Below are 22,759 nucleotides of genomic sequence, written 5' to 3' on the forward strand. Positions count from 1 at the left end.
AAGCAGCCGCACCTCCAGGGTCTGCCAGTGACGTGGTATTTCTGGAGAGCACAGCCGTCCTGGCTCAGTGTGTCTCTGGTGGAAGGCACCTGGGCCCCGTGTCGGGGGCCGGTGTTGGGCTGGTGTCAGGAGATGCGCTATGGCCACAGCCGGCCACCCGCTCTCCCTGTTCTGCGCCTTCAGGCCAGACATTCAGCTTTATTGGAGCACATTTTGGGGGAGGGAATTAGTCTAAGACAGATTTCCCTTTCTTTTATTACCGTCACTTAAGGATAATCTAAATGTAATTACCATGATGGAGGCAATTGCAAATAATTACAGCCCCTGCATATAAAACTAACAAAACTCCCCCCGCTGATTTATGGTGGCCTTGGCTCGGCGTGACGCTCGGGCGCCGCCTCTGGGGGCAGCGCTCCAGGTACCGCGAGGCCATTTTTCAGAGCAGAGCGGTGCAGTCGATCGGGCGAAGGCGCCTTTCCTCCGCCGTGGTGAGAAGTGGGTTGTTCCCATAGATCACAGCACGCTCCCGGCCCGTATGAAGGATGAATTCATTTCACTAATGCTCCAGAGCGGGCCTGGCGTGGGGGCTGTGTGGCGGTAACCTTCCCGCAGCCGCCCTCTCCCGGGTGATTTATGCCGTCTTTTAGTAGATGAAACCGCCGGTGTTCGCCATCCATCTGCTGCCTAAAGGAATCCTATTAACAGGGGATCTGAGCAGAGACTTAATATTGTAAGGTGAGCGACATGCAGCCCCCACTCCCTGCCCAGGCGTGACGTGGCTTTCACTGTGTGGTGACAACGTCTGAGAGCCGGGTGGCCACCCGGCCACTGCTGTCCCCGTCCACTGCTGCCTGGAGCCTTCGGTGCAACTCCAGAAGGTGGCCAAGGCCAGGACGCTTAGCGAGTAGACTGGAATGGAGTCCCAGCCCTGCCCACATGCGCTCTGTGCCTGGCAGTGAGCTCTGCACCTAGGACACCCATGGGCCCTTCTGTGGCTGTGGGGCGAGGGCCTTGTGTCTGTGAGCTGGGGGAGAGCAAGGAGCTTGTCAGTGGCAAAGGAGGTGGGCAGGGTAGCAGAAAGGAGCCACGAGTCCTGGAAGGCTTTGTTTCTGAGACTGAGGAGTAAAAGGAGCCCTCCTGGCTGATTTGCTGAGGGAAGGGGTCATGGTGGGGAGCAGGGGCTTCAGGGGCGGCTCCCCTTCCCAGAAGTGATGGGGCCTGGAGGCCATGTCCTGAGGTGTTCCCACATTCTGCAGTGGGGTCCAGAATCTGAGGAGGAGGGAGAGGGGATGTGGGGAGCAGGGGCAGGAAGGAGGGGAGCGGCCAGCTGGGGCCCTGGGTGCAGGGCCTCTCCTGGGGGGCTGCGAGCCTGTAGTTAGGAACAGCCTCTCCAGGGAGGAGAGTCCTCTGCTGCCCAGGGCAGCGCCTGGGGTGGACGAGAAGCTGCCGACTCCAACAGGTGCACACGTCAGGGCCCCTCTCCCTACCCAGCAAGGGGGCTGCTCTGTCCTGGACAGATGTCCCTGCCTCCTAGTGTGACAGAGAAGCTGTGGGCCTCACCAGATGAGGGTGGACCTGCCCCACCCATGTCCAGTTCTGAGCACCCCGAATCTGGCTCATCCTACCCCCTCCCTCTGTGACCTGGAGCATGGTTCTCAACCTCCAAGCCTCAGCTTCCCAGTCTGTAGAGTGGGCACTGTGGGGCCCACCCGTGGCTGCTGTGAGGATTGGATACACTTGTGAGCATCTGGCGCGAGGCCTGTCAACCCCTGGGCACCGTCTGTCTGGTGGGCGGGTGGGGGCAGGGCTCACAGGCCTCGCGGACGCTGCATGAGCACATACGGTCGCTGACAAGAGCAGATTCTAAACCAGCCGTTGTCACACTGGTGTCTCAACGGGGTTATTGGTGGGTTCATCTAGAACGCAGCCCGGAGACACGACCTGGGGTTGCAGAGAGCCCTCTGGGCAGAGGGCCCTCTGGGCAGAGGGCGGGACTTGGGAGCCCACTGCTGCAGAGCGTGTGTCTAGACGCAGAGAAGAGCTGGGCGGGCGGCAGCTGAGGCCTTAGGCAGAGTCCTGTGTGAATGAGGGCATCCCCACTGGTGGGGCCAGGCCTTTCTGTCGTCCCCCAGCTCTGGGGGCAGCCCGGCCCGCTGATGCGGCATCAGGGCCTCCACCGCTCTGCCTGACCCGTGGCACACCTCCCCTGCTCTGCGCCCCTGCTGACGGAGGCGCCGTGCCGCTGGCCTGGTGCTCTTGTTGGGGCATCAGGGGGCGCAGGACGTTCACATCCAGCTTGCCCACAGTTGCCAGCGCAGTGCCTGTGGACTGGGGACATGGCAAGGCCTCTAAGTGTCTCCCGGGGCTTTGCAGGGTTGCTGGTCAGGAGCCCCGCTCCCCCATGGCCGAGGCTGTGAAGTGGCCCTGCTCAGTGCTGCTATTTAAATCAGTGCTAGGATAGAATGGCAACATTTCTAGTGCTCAGTGGCCCCGGAGGCCAGTGGCTCCCGTGTGAGGCATGAGTGGACCAGCGGGTGCCAGCCCAGTGGGTCTCTGGAAGGCAGTGAGGGTCCCACCCGCAGGGCCCTCTGTGCCCCCTCTGGTCCTCTCAGGTCAGGAACCAACAAGGGAGGACTGGGGAGCCGGTGACCGTCGCTGCAGCTCCCCGGCAAAGGTTACTTGGGGAGGTGCGGAAGCAGCAGCAGTCAGCTCTGCGGTCCTTCTGCTGCCGCCTGCCCGTGGGCCCGGGCTCTCGTGCGGCAGGCCCCGGCCCCATGCGCCCGGCCGCTGCGCCTGGACAGCTCCAGATGGGACCTTCTCACCAGCCACTGCCCGCTGTCTGGGACGTCTGCACAGCGCGGCTCAGGCTCCCAGTGGCTCAGCCTGGCTGCGGCTTTCCGGTAGCTCCTGTCCGGTCTGGGGAAGGGGCTGGAGTTGATGGTGTGGTCGTGCGGATTGCGCCTGTCCCGGGCGCTGCTCTGTGGGCTGGGATATCAGCTCCTCCAACCGCGAGGCCGTGTAGCCTCTGGTGAGAAGCCTCCGCTCTCACGTGGGAGGCAGAGGCTCCTCCTTCCTCCCCGCTGACCTGAGTCACCTGTTTATTTTTCAGTGCAAATGGTCACGAAAGGGCTTCGTCCGGACAAGGTGGTGCGTCGCAGGCTGGTACGTGTCTCGTCTGACTGCTGGGCTCTGCTGCGCGAGGTGTCGGGACACCCCTTCTGGGTCCGGCACAGTCACGTGTGTCGCCATCCCAAGTGCCCCAGCTGCCCAACCGGAGCCCTGCTCTGCAGCCCTGTGTGCTGTCGGTGACCCCGTGGGGACACGGACTGTTGTCTCCCTGGCCCCGGGTCCCTGAAGGCCTCCTCGTGCACAGCCCCAGCGGCGGCTGGGCTCCTCCTGGCAGCCCCACTGCAGGAAGGTGGCCAGCAGTGTGTCCTTTGCAATTTGGAGCCCAGCTGCAATAGAACCCCCCCACCCAGTGACCTGGGCCGGGCCGTCCTATGGGTGGTGGCTCAGACCCCGGGCCTCCATTCCTGGCTGCCTGCGAAGACCTGCGCCGCTCACCCTGGCGTGCGCTTCCTGAGGGCTGCAGTCTGCGCTGGGTGCTTGGAGGAAGTGTGTCCCCTTCGTGCTGCTGACGGGCCTGTATGGCCCACCAGGCCAGGGGCCCGCCTCCAATGGTGTAGGGAGAGTGTGGGGCAGGGCACCGCTGGGGTCGGCGGCTGGCTCTGCAGCCCATGTCCCCACTGGGACCTGGAGTGCCCATGAGGCTGCCAGCATCAGGCAGTGGCCCCGGCCACAGGGGTCGGTGGAGCAGAGGGCCCTGGGCCCCGGCTGTTTGCACATGGGCCCTCCCAGGTCAGGTTTCCCTGGAGCAGGGGCCCCACCAAGGAAGGGAACCTCGGACAGAGCTGCTGTCTCTGTGACCTCATCCAGGTAGTGGCAGGCCACCACCTCACCCTTTGCCGTGGGTCACACAGACCAAGGGGTGGGGGAGGGGCTGGCACAAGCCTTGGGTGGGGCCCTCCTGCATCTCCGTGGTCAGTCCCGTCTCACTGGGTTTGGGGCCTGGGACTCTCGGCTCTGCAGGTGATCAGAAGTGAACACAGCGGGGCTGGGGGCTGCACGCAGCTCCACCTCACCCAGCCCTGCAGGAGCTGAGGCCACAGGGCTTTCCCCGAGCTGGAGCTGGGGCTTCTCACTGGGAGTGAAACAAATCACTTAGTGACCCCCAGTTAGGGGGCCCAACAAGGAGCACCCGCTGGCTGAGGAACCTGGTGCCCCTCCCCTCCCCTCCAGCTCTTTCTCCCTCCACCTCCCTCTACTGCTCCCGCCTTCACGCCTCCTCCCCTCTGACCTCCAGGTGTACTGGCGGCTCGAGGAAAGTGTCTGTGGCTTTGCAGTAGCAAAGATGTTTAAAGGGGGCACTTCAGCTCGCACACGCCCTGGGCCGGTGTGTCCTGCTCTGGGCCAGCCTGGGGCAGCTGGGAGGGTGGGCGCATGGCACAGGCGGCTGTGCCCAGCAGCCGCCCCGGGGCCCAGCCAGGCCTGGCTCCGCATCCCCCAGGAACCCAGGCAGGGTCAACGATGGCAGGGCTGCCCCTGGGGCCCCGAGGCTCGGGCCCTGGTCACAGAGCCCCCTTTCTCTGTCTTGCAGCGCCTTTGACTTGGTGAACATCCACCTGTTCCATGATGCTTCCAACCTGGTTGCGTGGGAAACGAGCCCCTCTGTGTACGCGGGCATCCGGCACAAGGCCCTGGGCTATGTCCTCGACAGGTAGGTGCCCTCCCAGGAGGAGAGGCTTGTTCTTCTCAGCCACTTGTTTTTGTTTTTCTGTTGACCAAAAGCGTGAAACTCATTCATGTTGACTCATTGATAGCGCATGCAAGTCCCACCCTCGGGCAGTGCCCCAGACGGACTTAGGGTAGGTGGCCTCCTGCGGTCCCCTCGGTGTGGTGGGAGAGACCAGGAGCCACACCCAGAGCTGTGGCAGCAGTAGGCATCAGCTGGGGTGTCTCGCAATCTGACAGTCATGTCTCAGCCGTGGCTCCGGCCCACTTGCTGCTGCGCAACCCTCAGCAGGACCTCCCGTGGAGCCGGGGCGAGGCAGCGCCCTGAGCAGGCTGGTGTGGTGACTGTGGTCAGGTTGTCAGTGGGTGTGGCATTAGAATGTGTCGTTGCCCCAAGCTGCCGTCCCTCTGCAGCCTTGAGGACAGCAGCCTTCGGTCCCGGCCCTTTCCGGCGGCTCTGCATTCCCACGCACCGCTTCTGTGGGGGCTCGGCCAGCCGCAGATCCGGCCCGCACTCAGCACAAAGGGCGGCTCTGTGGGAGCGTGAGTCCTGGGCCGCCCTCGCGTCAGGGCCGCTAACCTTTTGGCAGCCACCAGCAGGCTGCATTCTGCTCTGCCGAGGGGAGGACAATGCCCGGCCAGCCCTCTGAATGGCCGCTGCCACCAACAGCGCCCCAGCCGCTCTGGGAACCTCGAGCGCATTGTCTGCGGGCCGAGGACACAGGGACCGGCCCGCCTGGCCTGCTCCATCTCCCCCGGGGAGCTCTGTGGGTGCGTGTTTCCACCCGCTGGTGGCGCTAGCGGGGAAGGAGGCCTGCCGGCCCGAGGCCCCGTCTCCCAGGGCTGCTGGTGGAGCCCAGTGTTGACACTGAGAGGCACCCAGAGCCATGCTTGCAACTTCCCTGTAAATCTAAGGTTATTCCAAATAAAGAGCTTATTTTGAAAATGGAGAGACAAACTCTCTTTGTCTGAAGTCTGTAAGCTCTTCAGAAGCATTTAATCTCCCAGCAGCACTAGGTGCGCGCCACTGCCCCTGGGCCCCCGCGTGGTGTGCAGGTGCAGTCGGGAGCACCCGTCCCCCAGTCTGGGTCATCGGGGGAGGATTCCTGCTGGAGATGCGGGAAGACGTGGGCTCCTCTGGGGGGGTTATTACAAGTAATAATCTTCATGGTTTTTGGTGCAATTTAATTTTTGAATTTTTTACTTTTAATCTCTTGGTATGGAACTATTAAAAGGAAAACAAACACCCTCCATCCAGCTGAGGCTCAGCTGAGCAGTGCTCCGGGGCTGTTGCGTCTCTGTGGGCCTGGGTCCCCCCACCCCGCCCTGGGGACTCCGGCAGGGGCTCCTGGTACAGATGGCCACAGGCACCTTCGCACCACTGGTGGGGGGCCCGTGGGTCCGCTCCCAGGCACACGCCGAGCTCTCGGGAGCATGTGGGGGAGAAAGCGGCAGCAGAGGCCTCCCCTCGCAGCGCCTTTCTGAGGCGGAAGCTCCTGACACCTCCTGGAGCTGTGGGCCGTGAAATGAGATTTTTTTCCACAAGTGACAGGGCTCTTCTGTGTCCCCTTTGAGATGTGGCCTGGCCTAGTTCAACAGAAACATTTTTCCATTACAACTGTGAAATCTTGGCACAAAGCGCCCCTTTGTCCCCCCCATTATTTTCTCACAAATACAGTCCATTGTCACAGCGTTGAAGTTAATTTGATCAACATTGGGACATTTAACTTTTATGTCCAGTCAAAAGAGTTGTTTCATGCTCATTTTGGGCATTCAAAGGAGATGATGGCCAGAAAAATAATGTTGCAGCAGACAATTCAGGGCAATTAGTTTCCCAGGGAGAGGCGATGTGATGCCGGCCGCCCACAGGCCGCCCACGGTCCCCTTTGTCACCCCAGGGCTGGTCATCCGTCAGCTGTCAGCCAGCTCAAAGGCCCTCCGGCCTGAATGTGTCTCTTCGGGCCGTTCCCAGAGCTCGCTGGCTGTTTGCGCGCAGAAGAAAGGGCTGCTCTGCGGCCAGAGGCCGGCTCCGCAGACCTGGGTGCTGGGCACGCTCTCCGCCTCCCAACTTCCCAGATCGTCCGCTCAGGGGCCTCCGTCCCGAAGCCCAGGTGGCCGTTGTCACCTCTGTGTGGAGCCCAGCTCGGAAGGGCATGGAGTCCAGGCCAGACAGGCCAGTGTCTACCCCCGCATTTCCAGGGTGTTGGACAGAGTCGCACCCCATCAGGACCCACGAAGTCCAGTCACAGCCCCAACAGCTGAGCTCACCGTTCCTTACGCCTCCGAGGATTGATGGCCTCTGTGCTGTGTCCTTGCTCTCACTTATCGAAAACTAGTCCACATGTCCAGAAAGTATCCAAGGCCAATGACAGCCACACACTCAGCTCTGTCAGGTTCACATCTCCATGTCTGTCTCGTGGGTCCCTTGCTAACAACTGAAACGTGGACGCCGTGACGCCCCTGCCCTCCCCTCACCATCTCGACTTGGCGCCTGCCCCTCCCTCGCTCACAGGCCACACTTACGGCCTGCGGTCTGCGCAGACACATGTGCCCCGTCTGCATGCTTTGTTGTCTACCCCATCCGCACCGCGATACACGCCCTCCGGTATCACGCTGAGCACCTGCTCTGCAGACGGTCCCGGCGTGGCCCTGCCCCTGCTGCCACACCATCCATGGGGCTCTGCTGACATTCCAGACCTGCTGGGAGCAGTGCTCCGGCTGCCGGCTCAGCCCACTCCCTGGCACTGTGACCGGCACGCCCGTGTCCGCCCACAGCCGGCACACGCGCTCACACCAGGCTGGGCACACAAGATGGTCGGCATTTCCCCAGCACCTGAGCGGTGGACTGTCAGCTCCCATGTTCACTGAGGGCTCCCTCAGCTGAGATAGGCCTGGTTTTGAGCTGAGCACCGAGGACCGAAGTGGCTAAGGAGGCTAAGGCTTTCTGTGCTGGCCGTGGGGCTCGGGGCAGTGGCCAGTGGAGGGCGAGGCGTGGCTCTCAGAGCGAAGAAAGCCCATCTGCTGCTACAGTGCTGGTTAAACAACGAGTGGAAAGGATGGTTCCGGCGGAGCTCAGCAGGACCCCCAGCCAGGTGCATCCAGAGGTCTCCCGCAGCCACTCTGGCTGAGACGGTTCTCGTGGGGATGGCTGTCACGGCGGCGTGGGTGTTGGAAGGTTGGCAGGGACTTGGAGATTGAGAAGTGCCAACATGATCCCTTGGGCCTGAAACCCACTGGGCCATGCACCTCCAGGAGCAGCTATGTGGGCTGGAGACCATCGCAGCAAACAGCTGGGAAAGTGAGGCCCGGCCACAGCCAGGAGCAGCCGGACCACCCCCTCAGCTGCCACACTGAGGACGCAGCCCTGGTGGCTAACACAGCGTGCAGCCCTTTCTCACGGCTCTGCAGGCCAGGGCTCTGAGGCCCGGCGAGGGCCCGCCTCCAGGCTTGCCGATGGCCACCTTCTCGCTGTGGCCTCAGGTGCCCAGCGGAGTCTCCTGTGTCATTTGTCCTGAGGCCACCACTTCTGTCAGATCAGGGCCCCACCCTGGGACCCAGCTGACATTAGCCACCTCCTGACAGGCCCGCCTCCAGCACAGCCATGTGTGCACAGGCCTCGGCACATGAACTGGGGAGACAATGCGGTGCAGAGCAGGGCCCCAGGCCCCAGCAGCCGCGACAGGAGCTGACCTTCCGGAAGCGTGAGCAGGTCATGTGGGACACCTGTGGGAATGAGTGGGTCCTGGTGACAAGGCCTCAGCCGTGGACACCCCACCTGGCCCAGCTCTCTCCGTGCTGCTCATTCAAGGCGGCAGCTGCGCCCAAGATGCCGTGACTTCTGAGGGTTCATGTGTCACCTGTGATTGGGGAGCCCATGGCAGACACAGTGGGCACCGCTCGGCCAACCCAGCTGCAGGAAGTGTGTGCTGGGGCCTCGGAGGCTCAGCCCTGAGTGCCCCCAGTGCACTGACTGTCGGAGCTGCACGTGACACCCAGTGGGAGCACCACAGGACATTCAGGCGCCGCGTGCCCACGCTGTCCCTGGCTCAGGTTTGTCCTTACCTCACACTGGATCCACTGTCCTCATCCCTATCTCGGGAGACAGGCCATCTTACCCAGGTCCCCTGTGCCGTTGCTGTCGGGACAGGACCATCCATGGTGCACTGAGGCCCCACTGGGCCAGAGCCCAGGCAGCATCAGCCAGCACGAGACCGGCCCACGCTGCCCCCCAGGATGGTGGGTCGAGTGCTCGGTTTATTTACAGCAGGTTCAATGAGACGTGTAAGGTTGGGGGAAACTTTAAGGAACAAAAACATATTCTGCCTTGTTCTACTAGTTTATGTTGTTGGTGCTTTTGCTGACAAAAGCTGTTAGAGAACGTGGTCTCTACCAGACCTGGGAAATGAAAGCTGGCATTCAGTTCCTAGTTACCCATAAACGCCACCGCGTCCGCAGCTAACAGACAAGAGAGGAAAGAAAGGGGATAGCCCCGCATGTCGGTCACTGGAGGGGACGTCCCATGGCCACGTGGCTTCCAAGCCGCGCCACCTCCTGGTGAGAGGCCCAGTGGTGGCACATCTGTGTCGCTTGGGGCGGCTGTGAGCCCTGCGGACACGCCCCGGGACTCCCGTGGGGATGCTGTCTCCATTACCGGGGGTCTGTAACCTGCCACACGGGCACCGGCACACAGGGCGGGCCTTGGTGGCGCAGCAAGTGTCACTGCGGTTTGTCTCGTGATGAAATCACCTGTCAAAACAGAAAGACACTCTGTTTTCAAGGCCCCCAAAATTGATTTTTATGGCTGTTCTTGTAATTCCCTTTTTGAATTAGGCACACAATATTGATGTGGGCCTACTTTTTAATCATAATAGCTCCTGACAAGGTAATTAATTTTAAAACAACGCTTTTTTTCTCCTGGTCCAAATGGCACTCTGTTGAAATTAAAAGTGAGGCCGCAGGCCCGCACTCAGGCGATTGCCTGGCCTGTGGCGGCCCCTCCCCCGCCACCAACGCACCACCTCCGCGACCCTGCTTGTTATTAATGGGCTCAGGCCATTACCTCAAGGAGAGCAGAGCCCCGGGAAGATGATAAAGTTTAGGTTTTTAATGACAGTGCCACCAGGTTCTAGACATGCCAACGAACCCCCTCACCTGCCCCCACAACCCCGTGGATGTGGGGGAGCCTGGGCCTTTGGAAGGTAACATGTTCTCTCTCTAAACACTCGGGGTTTTTTAAAGTTTATTGAGTCAGATGTTAAATCTGAAATCTGTTAGTTTTTTAAAAAAGGAATGTACTTCAAAAAGGGCTCCGCCCCTGCCCGACTGGCCAAACAGGTGTTTGCGTCCTGACTCACAGGCAGGGGCTCGCGGCCTCCAGTCCCGGCAGCACCGAGCACCTCAGTGGAGGTGACCCTCGCACCTTCGATCAGCCAAGGCCCAGCTCGGGCTCCCAGCCCCGAGCAGCAGCCGGAGGTCACCATGGAGTCCCCAGATGCACCCTGGCTGTGGTGGCCTAAGGGCCATGCGCCCGCCGGGGGGTGATTTCCTCGCTGCGCACCCTTCGTGCTCGCCCTTTTCTGCTGCCCCACCCAGTGGAGTGAAGACCTAGAGCCCAGACTGGCTGGAAGTGTGTGGCCTCAGGAACCGGTTACGACTGGTGGGCACGTGTCAGTCCCCTGCTCTGCAGTGACCCCTCCACCCGCACGCTCTGCCATGGGCTCACGGGACAGAGGAAGAGCGCCTGGTGGAAGGACACCTACGTCACCTGTGTTCACAGCCATGTGGGCCACAGGGGCGCCCGCCATCGCGCCCGCGTGCGTTTGCTCAGCCTCAGCACCCACTGCACCATGAGACAGAGTGACGACAGTGCGCAGTGACGGCCGGGCCGCCCGGAGCTGGGCCGCCTTCCCCGGGACCCTCGCCAGCGCGCAGGCTCCCGCGCTGAGGCCCACACTCACCGAGAGGAACAACACGACACTTTGATGCAAACCCTCTCCCGGGAGCGGGTGACCTCTCCCTGCGGCAGAGTCAAGCTGCGGGGAGGCTCTCTGAGTGGAGAGGGGGCGCACGCGCCAAGGCTGCCACAGCGGTGGGGCTGACAGCGCCCGCTGGACGGGGGACCCATGAAGGCTGTGCCAGCCACCCCCCCAGGTGCGGTGCTGACGTCCCATCGCCGTACCCCCCGCCCCGGGCAGAGCGGCACTGACTCTGAGCAGCAGAGGCGTCTCGGGAACATCGAGGGCACAGCGCTCTCTGGCCCTGGGGACCCCTAGGCCCACCTCGCCCCGGGCCGTGCTCCTCCCGCCCTCCAGCCTTCGATGTGCGGTGCCCCGAGGACAAGTCTGGACCAAGAAGCTCTGCCTCTGGGAGCCTTGCCCCGTGGGAGCCCCTCAGGAGGCTGGTACAGGGCCGCGAACAAGCCCTGGGGGTGGGGCAGCACGAACACTGGAGGAGGAATGGTGTCCGTGAGGGAACTCCTGCCTGGGGCACGGGACCCATGTGGCCTCGGACCCCCAGCTGCCTCAGGGCTGTGCTCTCCCTGCCATGCGCTGAGGCCCCAGGTGGCCATCGTGGAGCTGCGTGGGCACGCCCAGTCCTCAGGCCCAGGGCTGCGCAGATGGCTGGCGCTCCTGCCGCAGGGCCTGCTGGTGGGGCCTTGGGGCCGGGGCTGCGTCTGGGGGGCGTGCAGGGCACTGACGCCGAGCCAGGCAGAGAGAGTCGGCCGCGGGCGCCTGTGAGGCACAGGACGGGGAGGAGCCCGCGCCTACCTGCTGAGGGGACCCTTCTTCGTCGGGGACGCTGCTCCGGACAGGCACCTGAGCGAGGGGACCGCAGGCTTCTCTGTGGGCTCAGCCAGCAGTCGGAAATCAGCACAGCGAGCGGGGAGGACACCCGTTCCGGTTTCTCAGAGAAGATCGATGTTACTGAAGCCCTATGACTGTGTCCCCCGACCTCTCGCTGGTCCAGGGACAGCCAGCACATGGCAGCGTCGTGGGAGGCGGCCTGTGGGGGACGGGCCCTGAGCCTGCGGGGACAGACAGGGCCTCCTCTTCTCCTTCCCGGTCGCAGCTTCTGAGCCACGGATCCAGACCCTGACGTCTGCGGGGGGGGGGGGGGGGGGGGGGACCAGCAGCCCCGTCCCCAGGGTCCTGGTGGGACGACATGCCTGTGCAGGTTCTCTGAGGGGTGTTTTTCTTCTAACGGTGCTCAACTCCAGAAAAGAAGTTTATTTTTTCAGGATGGCTGTGCTGGCTGGGTTCCTGTGGACAGACTCCTGAGGCCCAGGGCTCTGTCCCCTCACCTGTGCATGCGGGGCAGGCGGGAGGCGAGGCGGGGCCAGTGGCTGGTCTGGACACAGTGGCCAGTCCATGGGCCTGAGGGAGGCAGGGTCCCTGCCCGTTGTCTTCATTCCTGAGCAGCGTCTCCCCCACGGCAAGATCTAACTGGAGAACAAGTCAGTGAGCTCGCTGGTCCCCTGCACCACGGCGATACCTTGTGCAGGTGTGCTCTTCCCTCCAAGGGCACAGATCCTGCAGTGAGGCTTCAGACTCCTTGTGGAAAAGGAAGACCCGGCTTCTCGTGGGATTTAGATGGATGAAAGGGCAGTTCATGTACCACAGGAACAGGAAAACCCCGAGGTGATTTTTAAAAGAATTTTTGACAAGAAGGGTTTCCCTGTAAAGTCAGATTAATTAAAAGTGTCCAGGATAGGTCAGGGGTCCACAGAAAAGAGTGGGGAGTCTCAAAAAGACCCAAGTCATGGGGACTGTTGTACTTTACGAACTCGGGGAAGCGCAGTGGGTGTTTAATGGCTGGTACGACCCAGCCGGCCACTGAGAAGTCAGCGCCCTCGGACCCCCATTCCCACCGTGACTCGTGGCAGGTCAAGGCCAGTGCAGAACTCTGTCTCGAAGGTCAAGGCAGGGGCGCTGCTTGTGACCGAGGCTGGGCAGGCCTCCTGGAGAATCGGTCTGTTTCACTGCATGAGAACTAACGCTTCTGCGTAAACAGTGAAAGTCAGCAAAAGACAGAGGGTTAACTGCACAATTTACAGGGAAAATCCTGGGATTCAAAATTAAGGAGGCCAGGAACTAAAAAGAAACCAGGCTGTGAACAAATAGGAACAGAGAAAATGCAGCTTCTAACAGGAGTGTGAAAGGACAGTCAACCTCCTGGTAATCACACAGATTAAAACAGGTGCCTCACGTAGGACACGCAAGTTCCCCCTTGGTCACACGCAGCTGAGCAGTCAGCCTCTGGGCCACCCGACAGCACCTGGGAGCCGGGCCCTCACAGCCGCGGCCAGCTGTGCCCATCCCTGCCCGAGGCACGGACCCGTCCCTCCTGTCACCCACCTCTTGTTTCTCCAGCTGACAAATCGGGTTAGAAAAGGCCAAGCCGGTGATCCGAGGCCTGTCACACCTGCACTGTCCGGCCGCACGGGTGGGCTGGGATGGAGTGACTCTGACGAAGACATTCCTTCTGGCTGTTGCTTGCCGGTGCATTTAGCATTCAAATCTGTCTCGGGGGGTGGCCCACCACAGCTCCGTCACAGCAGGTGTATGAGTGAAGCCACAGCTGGGTGTGACCATGGCAGCTCCATCACCAGGCTTGCCTCGCCTGCACAGTGGCTGTTGGTGACTGACTCGTTAGCAGAGGCTCTCCTGCTCTGCAAACGGGAGGAGCTAGCGCTTTGCCCGCCCTCCGAGCGGGGGCACTGGTGTGAGCAGGTCTGCGGCTTCCTGAGTAAGGGCAGGGGCAGAGGTGACACTTGCCACAGGCACACTTCCCGTGGAGAAACTTGACGGAACACGCCGTAACAGATTTAATGTAAGGAGGAAAAACATTTTTAAGCCGAGCTTAGGAAGACGAAGCTGCCATTACCTTATGACTTGGAAATATCCAAACAGGGTAACACGTGAAAACTGTTGGCGAGACTGTCCACAGGCAGGGGAAGACAGCTAGCCAGGCTCGCTGAGGGCCGTCTCGCGCACATGCTCCTTCAGGGCCACCAGCCCGTCCCCCGCTCTGTCGCCCGCGAGGGCTCACTGTGCACAGCACAGGAGCAAGCACCGTGGCGCCCGCTTTGGAAAAAAGGAAGCGCTTTGGCAGGCAGTGCAGCCCGCAGCCGGTGCTCAGGGTGGGTGTCAGGGCCCCCACACCAGCTCTTCCTTCTGAAAGGGCCCAGGTGCTCCGGTCTGGCTGCATCCTGGCCTGTGGCTCCGTGGGGGCAGTTAGGTTCATGGTGTTACCCGCAGTGCAGGGGGTAACTGGTGCCGGGGCTTCTTGGAGCTGGTTCTGCCCTTACAGTTCCCTGTACAGACCACCACACCAGCTTCCCGGCCGCTCCCCAAAGCCTGGGGACCCCGGGGCAGGCTGTAATTGCCACCACCTGTGGTTTTCATGCCGCCCTAGTCCGGTTGATGAGACATTGGCACACGCATGTCAGAGGGGGCCTGTGTGCAGACACGTGTGGTCATTGTGCTAAGTGTAGGGGTGCGTGTCAGCCTTCCACGGAGACGGGAGCCAGTGCGTGGTGGGAGGCGATGCCTGGCTGCGGCAGCCGGTCGGTGTGAACGCCCCGTAACCTGTCCCGTTCTCTCCTCCCAGGATCATTGACCAGCGATTCGAGAGAGTGTCCTACTTTGTCTTTGGCGACTTCAACTTCCGACTGGATTCCAAGTCCGTGGTGGAGGTAGGCACTCCGGTCCCGGCCTCACCTGGAGCCCACACGTGTTCAGTGGTATAGGAAGGCAGCGGAGACGTGTTGTCCTTCACGGGCGAGTTCCTGTTGTCGTTCCCACTGGTCATGTTTACGGCAAAAACTGCCACAGAGAAATGTCATACTGTCAGCAAGGGGGCCGCTCCTGGAGGCAGGTGCGCTCGGTTAGCCGCCGGGCTCCAGGGCGCGCTCTTTGGGCTGCTCAGTCGGCAGCTACTGAGGGCGGCATAGGAGCAGCACCTGGGCCGCCCCGCAGCTGTGTCCCTGCCGTTCCTTCTTCGTGGCACGTCTGCAAAGGAGTTAGGCTGTGTCCTTGAATAATCCGTCGCTCCCGCGTGGAGGACGCAGAGGCTGTGTCTGTCTCCATGGCGCACTTACGGGACCCCTGGCAGGGCATCCCTACTGGGGAACAGGCAGATGGAAACCTCCGGCCTGGCGCCAGCGTGCGGCAGTGAGGTCGGAAGGCTGGGCTCAGGGCAGCCCCGCTGCGTCCCAGCTGCGTGACCCGCGACTGGCCCCCTTGGCCGGGAAGCAAGGCTGGTGGCCCAGGCCCGGAGGCCGGCTTCCCCGTGGTGGCGTCCATTGTGGGGCACGGAGACAGCGGGGTGAGGGCTCTCGTAGCTGTTGGGCCGACACTCTGAAGCCGGCTCTCCCGGCGGCCGTGCGCCAGGCAAGCTTCTCAAGGGCTTGGCCCCACACTGGGAACAGACCCCGGAGTCTGCGTGCGGCAACCGTGGTGGGAACAACTACAAAAATGTGGTCATTCCTCCAAGTTATTATCTTCCCATTAGCGGCCTCGTTACAAACGCCGTCACACATCCATCTTCCATCTTTGGTGGGAAATGATTTCTTAAAGACGGACTGAGCCGGCTTTGATCATCCCTGTCTCCTCTTGGTCGACAGAAATGAATAATGTTGTATTGAAATCCTCTTTTGTAATTGAATTAAGCTGGCGGCACCTCACCCAGCCAGCCTCACACACACGTGTGAGTGTTCACCGGCTGCCAGGAGTGCACGGCCCCACGCCAGCGAGGGCCACCAAGGGGTGGGGGCTCCAGCCCACAGAGAGTGTCCTCAAGTGGACAGGTGAGTTCCACTGGGGACTGCAGAATCCTTCCTTTGGGTCTGCTGAGGTTTCTTTCCTCATTTTGAAGTTAAAATGCTAATTAATCAGGTATCAGAGACCCAGTCAAAGTCCCTTGGGCCCTGTGCCCTGTGGGAACTCGGGAGCAGCTTCTGTGGTGTTGAACTCTGCCCCATGTCTGACAACCGCGCAGACCTCCGGAGCCGGCAGAGGCTGGTGCCCTTGAGCAAAGTTTCGTCCGCTGGGGGTTGGAAAACTGCGTTGCTCAGTGATCTCAAGTCCCGGGGCTGTTGCTGGCGGATCCTTAGGACCAGGGCATCTGCTGTGCTGGGGACATCCCCCGCTCACCGGCAGGGTACCCCTCAGAACAGTGGAGGGGCCTCCGGCGACTGAGGTAGATCTGTGGGCACCGCCCTGCAGGCCGCATGTCAGAGAGGTCAGGGGCATCTCCCCGTGGCCTCTTCTTCCCAACAAAACAAATGTCACGGGAAAGGGCAGAGCTCTGACCTGAGGTCAGAACTGTCCCAGGTGGACACAGCCTGGCCCGATTCCCGTGGGGGATGCTGAGCTGGGTGCCAGCCGTGGAGGGCACGAGGTGCCATGGGCAGTGGGGGCTGGTGCCGTCGGGGCAACTCCTCTGAGCACTCGTGTTTCCTTTTGCTTACTTCGTGGGCATGACCGCAGGAGGCCCGTGGGCCCTCAGGCAGGTGCGTGCCTGCAGGGCTGCAGCCCACTGACAGCAGAGGACAGCGAGCTGGGTCCAGGAGGCAGCGAGGCAAAGGCAGTGACTGTCCCCCTGTGGCTGGAGCAGGAGGGGCCCCGGGACAGGCAGGCCCCTGCTGTCATTTGTGGTGAGGGAGGGTGACAGGTTGCCGTGGTTTGGGCCACACCAGCCAGGGAAGTGGGCTCTGTGTGCCCGAGAGCCTGGTGCCCTGGGGACCGCAGCTCCCCTTCCAGACGCGAACGAGGACAGAAGTGCTGGCAGAGTGGGCTGTGAGGACAGCACAGCAACCACACTTGGCGCCGCCTTGGCCATACTTAGAACACACACAGATTAAACATGACCGTCGTGTGCCACCTACGGGGCCGCGCGTCAGGGAGCTGGTGAACAATGCAGCCCCGTCAGCCCTGCTGGCAGGGCCGCTCGCTCAGAGGGTGTGTTTTATGCCTGTGCGGTGGCAACTGGCAGCTGGGCGCTCAGCTGGCCGCAGTGACAGAGAGTGACAGCAGTGCCAGGCACTCCCGTCTCCGCATGGCCCGGCCGAGCGCCCACCTGCTGTCCCTCACCGCCTGACAATGGCAGTGATGGATGCGTTTTTGGAGGCTGGCAGCCGTTTTCAAAACCTGGTTGCCAGTTCCTGACAGGTACACATGTGGCAGGTGCCAGGGTGAGCTGGCCTGGGAGGCTCGTGCCCACAAGAGAGGACAGGGAGCTGGGGCCACCGCGCAGGCCCTGCGGCCTCAGAGGGGCGGGGAAACCTGCTGCAGACGTCACGGTGTCATGAGACCGTGGCAGCCGGTGAGGACAGGCAAGGCCAGCAGTCCAGCCTCCCCCCCTCGGGGGCACCCGATCCTGGGAAGGGCCGTCGCCCGAGGTTAACGCTGAGAACTGCCCAGCCGGACCGCCGCCGTGCTGACTGGCGCAGGTGAGCGGAACTCGAGCAGCACGTGAGGGACAGGCTGGCGTCTCATTCCTTGTTGAACGAGCCCCCTGCCTCGCCTCCGCATCCAGGACCCTCAGCCTGGGGACACAGCAGGTGCAGGCAGGCCAGCTCCTGGTGGGGCCCTGCGGGGTGACAGCTGTGCTGGACCCATGCGTGTGTGCAGGCCTGTGACGGGGCCACACCTTGGTGGGGCAGCCTGGTCGCCCAGCGGAGCCCGGCAGGAGCCCCCCAGGAGTTGGCTCCTGTGTCAGGAGCCCAGGAGGTCCTGGCCATTTGCCCTCCACAGGACAGGAGACAGGACAGGGCCCCCAACTCCCCTGCCCCAGAGGAAGCCTTACTTCGGACAAGGCCTGTGCAGTCCTGTCATTTCATCTCAGAACGCCGGGCTGTCAAGTGCGCAGCCAGCCTGCTGTGCTGGCCTCAGCCGCCGCTAGTGCCCGGGGGGTTCTCTTCTGACCTGGGAGCCAGCGTGTGCGGGTCGGTACTGGCCGCGCAGGGCCCAGCGGTGCCGGAGCGGCCTCCCTCCCCTTCCGGACACGCGTGCCTGCAGCTCGGACACAGTTGTTCTGAAGGACGTGGTCGGGGGCTGTGTTCGCCGTGCCATCCTTGGCAGGTTATTGGCTCGGTTTTTTTAAGTCTTGGTTTAAAACAATAGAATCATTAATTCACATCATTGACTTTAAACCACTGTTCTAAAGAGACCTCTGTTTCATCTGTTTTAACATAGGGCCTATGTCAATTAACCAAAACTGAAGTATAATTTTACCCTTAATTGTGATGACTCTCCTGGGTTTTCCTTAGATGACTTTCTTCCAGAAAGTTTGCTTTATAAACATGGCCAGTGTTTCCAGCCAGTAGGTTGATGTCAGAATAATTCTTCCCACAATTATAGAAAAAAGACAAAGTGTTGGTGGGTCACCACCCCCCTCCCCCCGCCCCGCCTCCCGTTCTCCGAACTAGACTTCCTGAGTCACGGGCCGTTCTGTGCTCAGTGACCTTGTCTGTGTGGTTGTGGGTGTTTGGCCAGGTCCTGCTGTCCACCGGCCCTTGGGGTTAGCACAGCCCCGCATGGACCGTAGCGCTCCGAGTGGGTCTCTGCCAGGCCTAGGGGTGGCTCCCCAGGCCACCATTGTACCCGGCGCCGGCCTGTGCCTCCTTCACATGCCCTCCCCGCCGACTCTGAGCCCAGGTGTCCGTAGAAGTCTGGGGACATTCTCAAGAAGCCAAACTAAAATGTGGCAGCTCCCCTGCTGGGACCTCTCTGTGGGCAGAGCGCACGCCCTGCAGCACGGGCCCCAGCACCTGCTGGGCGTCAGTCTGAGGCAGCCACACGGCTTCTCGGAGCAAGAGCTCGGCCCTGTGCAGCGCGGCCCGCGTCAGCAGGCTGCAGGGAGCGGCCCCACCCTCTGCGGAACAGATGAAAGGGCCTTTATGGCCGTTGTTGTTCTGGAGGAACAGTGGACAATATCGGACAAAGAGGAAGAAGGCGCCCCCACAGCTGACCTGGCCTCACGGCAGCGCCTCTCCAGGACCGCCGCCAGCTCGCCAGCAGCTCGGCACCGCGGCCCTCGTCCTGGGCACCGGAGCTCCCCGGGGTGGCTGTGCCTACATGCCCGACCCTGCCCCCGTGCGTACCACGCCCCCCACCGCCCGCCCCGGCTCCACTCACGCTCCGCAGCTCCCCCACTGCCTGTCAGGCTTCGGCCTGCACGGCTGCCGTCTCCTCACTAGCCACCCTCCCGGCCCTGGTGTGGGGGCTGTCGGGTGGACGCTCTCTGCAGTTGCCACTATAACTGCACCCAGAGCTCAGCAGCTGCTGGGAACTGCAGGCTGAGCTGCCACCCTGCAGGGGGGCGCACGGGGACCACAGCATCCCAGCTGCTCACCGCCGAGAGGCTCGGGGCCCGGAGACAACACTCGCCCTGCCCTGTGCTCAGCAGACGCACCTGGGCTGCAGGTTCGGTCCCCAGTCAGGGTGCGTGCAGGAGGCAACCGGTCCGTCTCTCTCTCTCCCTCTCCCTCTCTCTCTAAAATCAATAAACATTTTTTAAATGAAAATAATAATGAAACGAGGAAGCTTTGCCAACCCCTGTGCCTTTCGCTCAGTGTTTAAAGCTGCCTTACCTAGTTTCTGTTCCTGGTGGAAAGGTTTAAACCTGTGTTTATATATTGGTTTTGACGTGATTTTTACAAACACGGAGCAAACTTTATGCAGAGTGGGTTCTAGAGGCTCAGCCTGTTAGGGTCTGAGAGGCTCTACCTTCAGGAGGGTGTGGACTTTGTGGGAGCATTTGTGACAGTTGAGTTGGGGTGACGAGTCAGACTGAGCTCCTGTGGTGAGTGGGGCCGCTGCACATAGGCAGCTCCGACGCAACAGCTTTGTGCGGATCCCACAGGCCACAGAGATGCATGACTCGCAGAAAGCGCGGGCTGCAGCCCTCCTGGGTGGACATGGGCCCAGTGGCATGCATCACTGGCCATCCAGACTGAGAAGAAACGCAGGAGTCCCGTCATCCATGCAACAGGTGGACAGCCTTGGCGGCCGCGGCCCCTTCATATCCTAGAGAAAAAGCAGGCGCTGCGAGTGCCGATGGGACAGGCGCTGGGTGGCCTGGCCTGTGCCCGTGTGTGGCTGCCGAGGATGAAATAAACTTTGGATGGCCCTTTAAGAACAGCTTTTTTGGGTACTTTTTCTCCTTTCAAAAGAGAAAAATCCCTTCCCTCGGTAGTGAGCCGGAACGGCCAGCCTGCGCATCTCCGCATGAGCAGGCACGCCAATAGCAGGCGGCAAGCTGCGGCCGGGGCCTGGTCACAGCTCCACGCTGCAGGCCGGGGAGCGGGGGGCGGGTGTGGGAGCTCAGATGTTTATCCTTTGGGAGCCTGCCTGGAGGAGCCAGAGAAAGCAATTTTTAAAAACGTTTCCAGCAAATGCCTTTGGGAGGAGACCCATGAATTTCTTGAATTGGCCCTGCGTGGCTACAATGGCCGTCTGCTGGCCCAGCCCCGTCCCTTTCACCGCAGGGCTTAAGCCACTTAAGCCCATTAGCATCTGGATGGAGCCGCACCTCTGAGGAAGCAGGGCAGGCAGGGCCACTCCGCTCTGGATTGTGGACTGTGCCAGGCTCGTTCTAATCCGCGCCGTTGGAAGGCCGCCAGACTGATTTGTGACACATGAGTCCAAAAGTCACTTTGGGGGGGCTTGACCCACTTAGCTGACTGTGCTCTGAATGTCAATGGTCTGTCCTGGAGCGCCTGCTGGGCTAACGGCAGCCACTTTCCCAGGCGAGGTTTGCTCAGCCCCAGGGCCTCACCGGTGCCCTTCAGAAGGAGTTGTTGTCACAAGGTGAATCCCGCTGTGGCATCGCAGGCTGTCTTCCAAGGCAGCCCCATCTGGCCCTTTTGGAAAGCGGCTTTGTTGAGGTGCATCTGCACACAAGCCACACGTGTGCACACCAGGCCACATGGCCCGACACCACACCGGCTGTTCCCCATCCTGCCCATGTGTGTGAGCATGGGGTGCCACCCTCTTTAGAGCCTTGCCCTGTCCGCAGCACATGGTCACTTACTCTGCTACACATGTCCTGAGCCCCCCTCCCCACCCACCCACGCGGGCGAGGGGTTCCATGGTGTGCTACATACATATGCACACACACACAGATGGAAGAATTTTCTAAACGACCCAGATTTAATTTAATTTTTAGCCAACCAAATGGTAGCCTGGGAGGGTGACAGTGCCTGCCCTTCCCTTTCCCCTCAGCTCCCGGCCACTGCCCCTCCCTCAGAGCACCCCCAGCTGCCTCCACTCAGACTGTTCTTGGAAAGCCTGCTCAGCCATCCCTGGTCCGGAGCCCAGGGGAGCACCAGGTTGGCGGGGTGGGGGATGGGCAAGGATGTGGCCTGCAGCACTGGCCCGGGACACGGCAGCACAGGCCTGCCTTCAGGCACCGCTGGTCAGCTCGTGGCCCCACAGCGTCCTGGAGGCCTTCTCTGGGGCCCCTGACAGGGAGGTGTGAAACGGGGCTGGACAGAGGTCAGGGAGAGCTGCTTGCTCTGTGTGACGTGGCCGTCTGTGGCCATCGGGCGGAAGACCCTCTCCAGGGCCTAAGCTCCTCCGTGTCCTCCCCAGACTCTCTGCACAAAGGCCACCATGCAGACGGTCCGCGCCGCTGACACCAATGAAGTTGTGAAGCTGATATTCCGCGAGTCAGATAATGACCGGAAGGTAAGAGCCTGTCCCTCTGAGTGGGTGACTCAGCAGCCGTCCTGAGCCAGGGAGCCCTGCCCCCGCCCCCCAGCCCCACATTGACAGCCTGTCCCTGGCAGGTGATGCTGCAGCTGGAGAAGAAACTGTTTGACTACTTCAACCAGGAGGTCTTCCGCGAGGACAACGGCACGGCGGTGAGTTTCGTTGTCAGCGCACTCAGCGCGCGACCCAGGCTGGCTTGGCCTGGTGCCTCCTGTCACTTCTCTGCGGGCGGTCCCACAGTGTTCCCCGTCGGCCCCACCACCACCCTGGGCTGTGGCACCTGCCTCAGTCTTGTTAACGGGCAGCATGACTCCCCGAGCCATGGGCCTTTGAGACCCTCACCTGTGAGAGGTGAACGCAGACTTCCCGGCTCAGGGCCCAGGCCTGCACTTCCTCCAGAGCCGTGAGAGGCCATACGTGCATGTCAACAAGGCAGCCTGTCGCCAAGCTTACATGTGTGCACGTGTGTGTGCGTGCACAGGGCTCAGACCCCTCGGGGAAGGCCTGCCCCTGCCAGCCCCACCTTTTACTGGGACAGGGCCTGGGCCTGGTTAGGGTGTTTGCTGGGAGCCTGTTTGTGCAGGGACCGTGTAAACTGGTAGATGATCAAGTAATGAGTGACACTTCTGTGTCTCCCGGGCGAAGATGCTCTGCTGGGACCACTCCTGAGCTGATGTGGCAGCATTGATTAGCAGCCAGCTCCCAGATTCCTGAGACCTGACACTTGGGCCCTTTCTAACTAGTCCGAGCCAGCCGACTCCGGGCCCCTCACCCCCGGGCATCAGTGCTGCAGAGGCCGGGCTGTGCGGGCGGTGCCCTGGGGGCAGGTTGGGACACCTGTGGGCGCCACCATCCCAGCTGCCCCTGGGAGCACTGCACCCTCCCAGGCGTGCTGACATTGCCGTCTGAGGCCGCCCTCCTCACCCCATCTGCCCGTCCCACCCTCCTCAGGGGTGTGTCGAGGGTTCCGTCTGGAACCCTCCCGTTGTCCGCAGGCCTGGCCTATAGGCCTCAGCGCCTCCCTGCCCGATGGCCTCCGGTCAGGGCCCAGCACACGCTCCAAGCTTCCCTGCCCACTCCACAGCCTGTCCCTGGTGGACTCTGTCCCTACACACTGGCCACTGTGTCTCTCACCACACTCAGCGCACGGGTACTCAGCTCAACCATTTCCCACCAGACGGGGGGCTCCGTGGGACAGGGACCGTGTCCTGCTGCTCCTGTGCCTGGTGACTCGGGCCTGGGGCACATGACGC

At 61.8% G+C, this 22,759-nt stretch overlaps 1 protein-coding gene across 2 annotated transcripts in view; it reads left to right on the forward strand.

Moving 5' to 3' along the window:
- INPP5A (inositol polyphosphate-5-phosphatase A) overlaps window positions 1–22,759 on the forward strand; it is a 138,749-nt gene that overhangs the window by 100,162 nt on the left and 15,828 nt on the right. Inside the window, exons 7-11 of one of the 2 annotated variants that reach the window (XM_090278800.1) lie at window positions 3,110–3,162; window positions 4,658–4,777; window positions 14,401–14,485; window positions 21,387–21,482; window positions 21,584–21,658. In XM_090278800.1, the coding sequence (XP_090134926.1) occupies window positions 3,110–3,162; window positions 4,658–4,777; window positions 14,401–14,485; window positions 21,387–21,482; window positions 21,584–21,658 (429 nt within the window). Of the gene's footprint in view, window positions 1–3,109; window positions 3,163–4,657; window positions 4,778–5,391; window positions 5,737–14,400; window positions 14,486–21,386; window positions 21,483–21,583; window positions 21,659–22,759 lie in introns of those variants that run through there. The other variant, XM_090278801.1, reaches the window with a different exon arrangement.

Source organism: Furipterus horrens, unplaced genomic scaffold, assembly GCF_987537825.1.
Source record: "Furipterus horrens unplaced genomic scaffold, mFurHor1.1.pri manual_scaffold_5, whole genome shotgun sequence".
Classification (NCBI taxonomy): Eukaryota; Metazoa; Chordata; class Mammalia; order Chiroptera; family Furipteridae; genus Furipterus; species Furipterus horrens.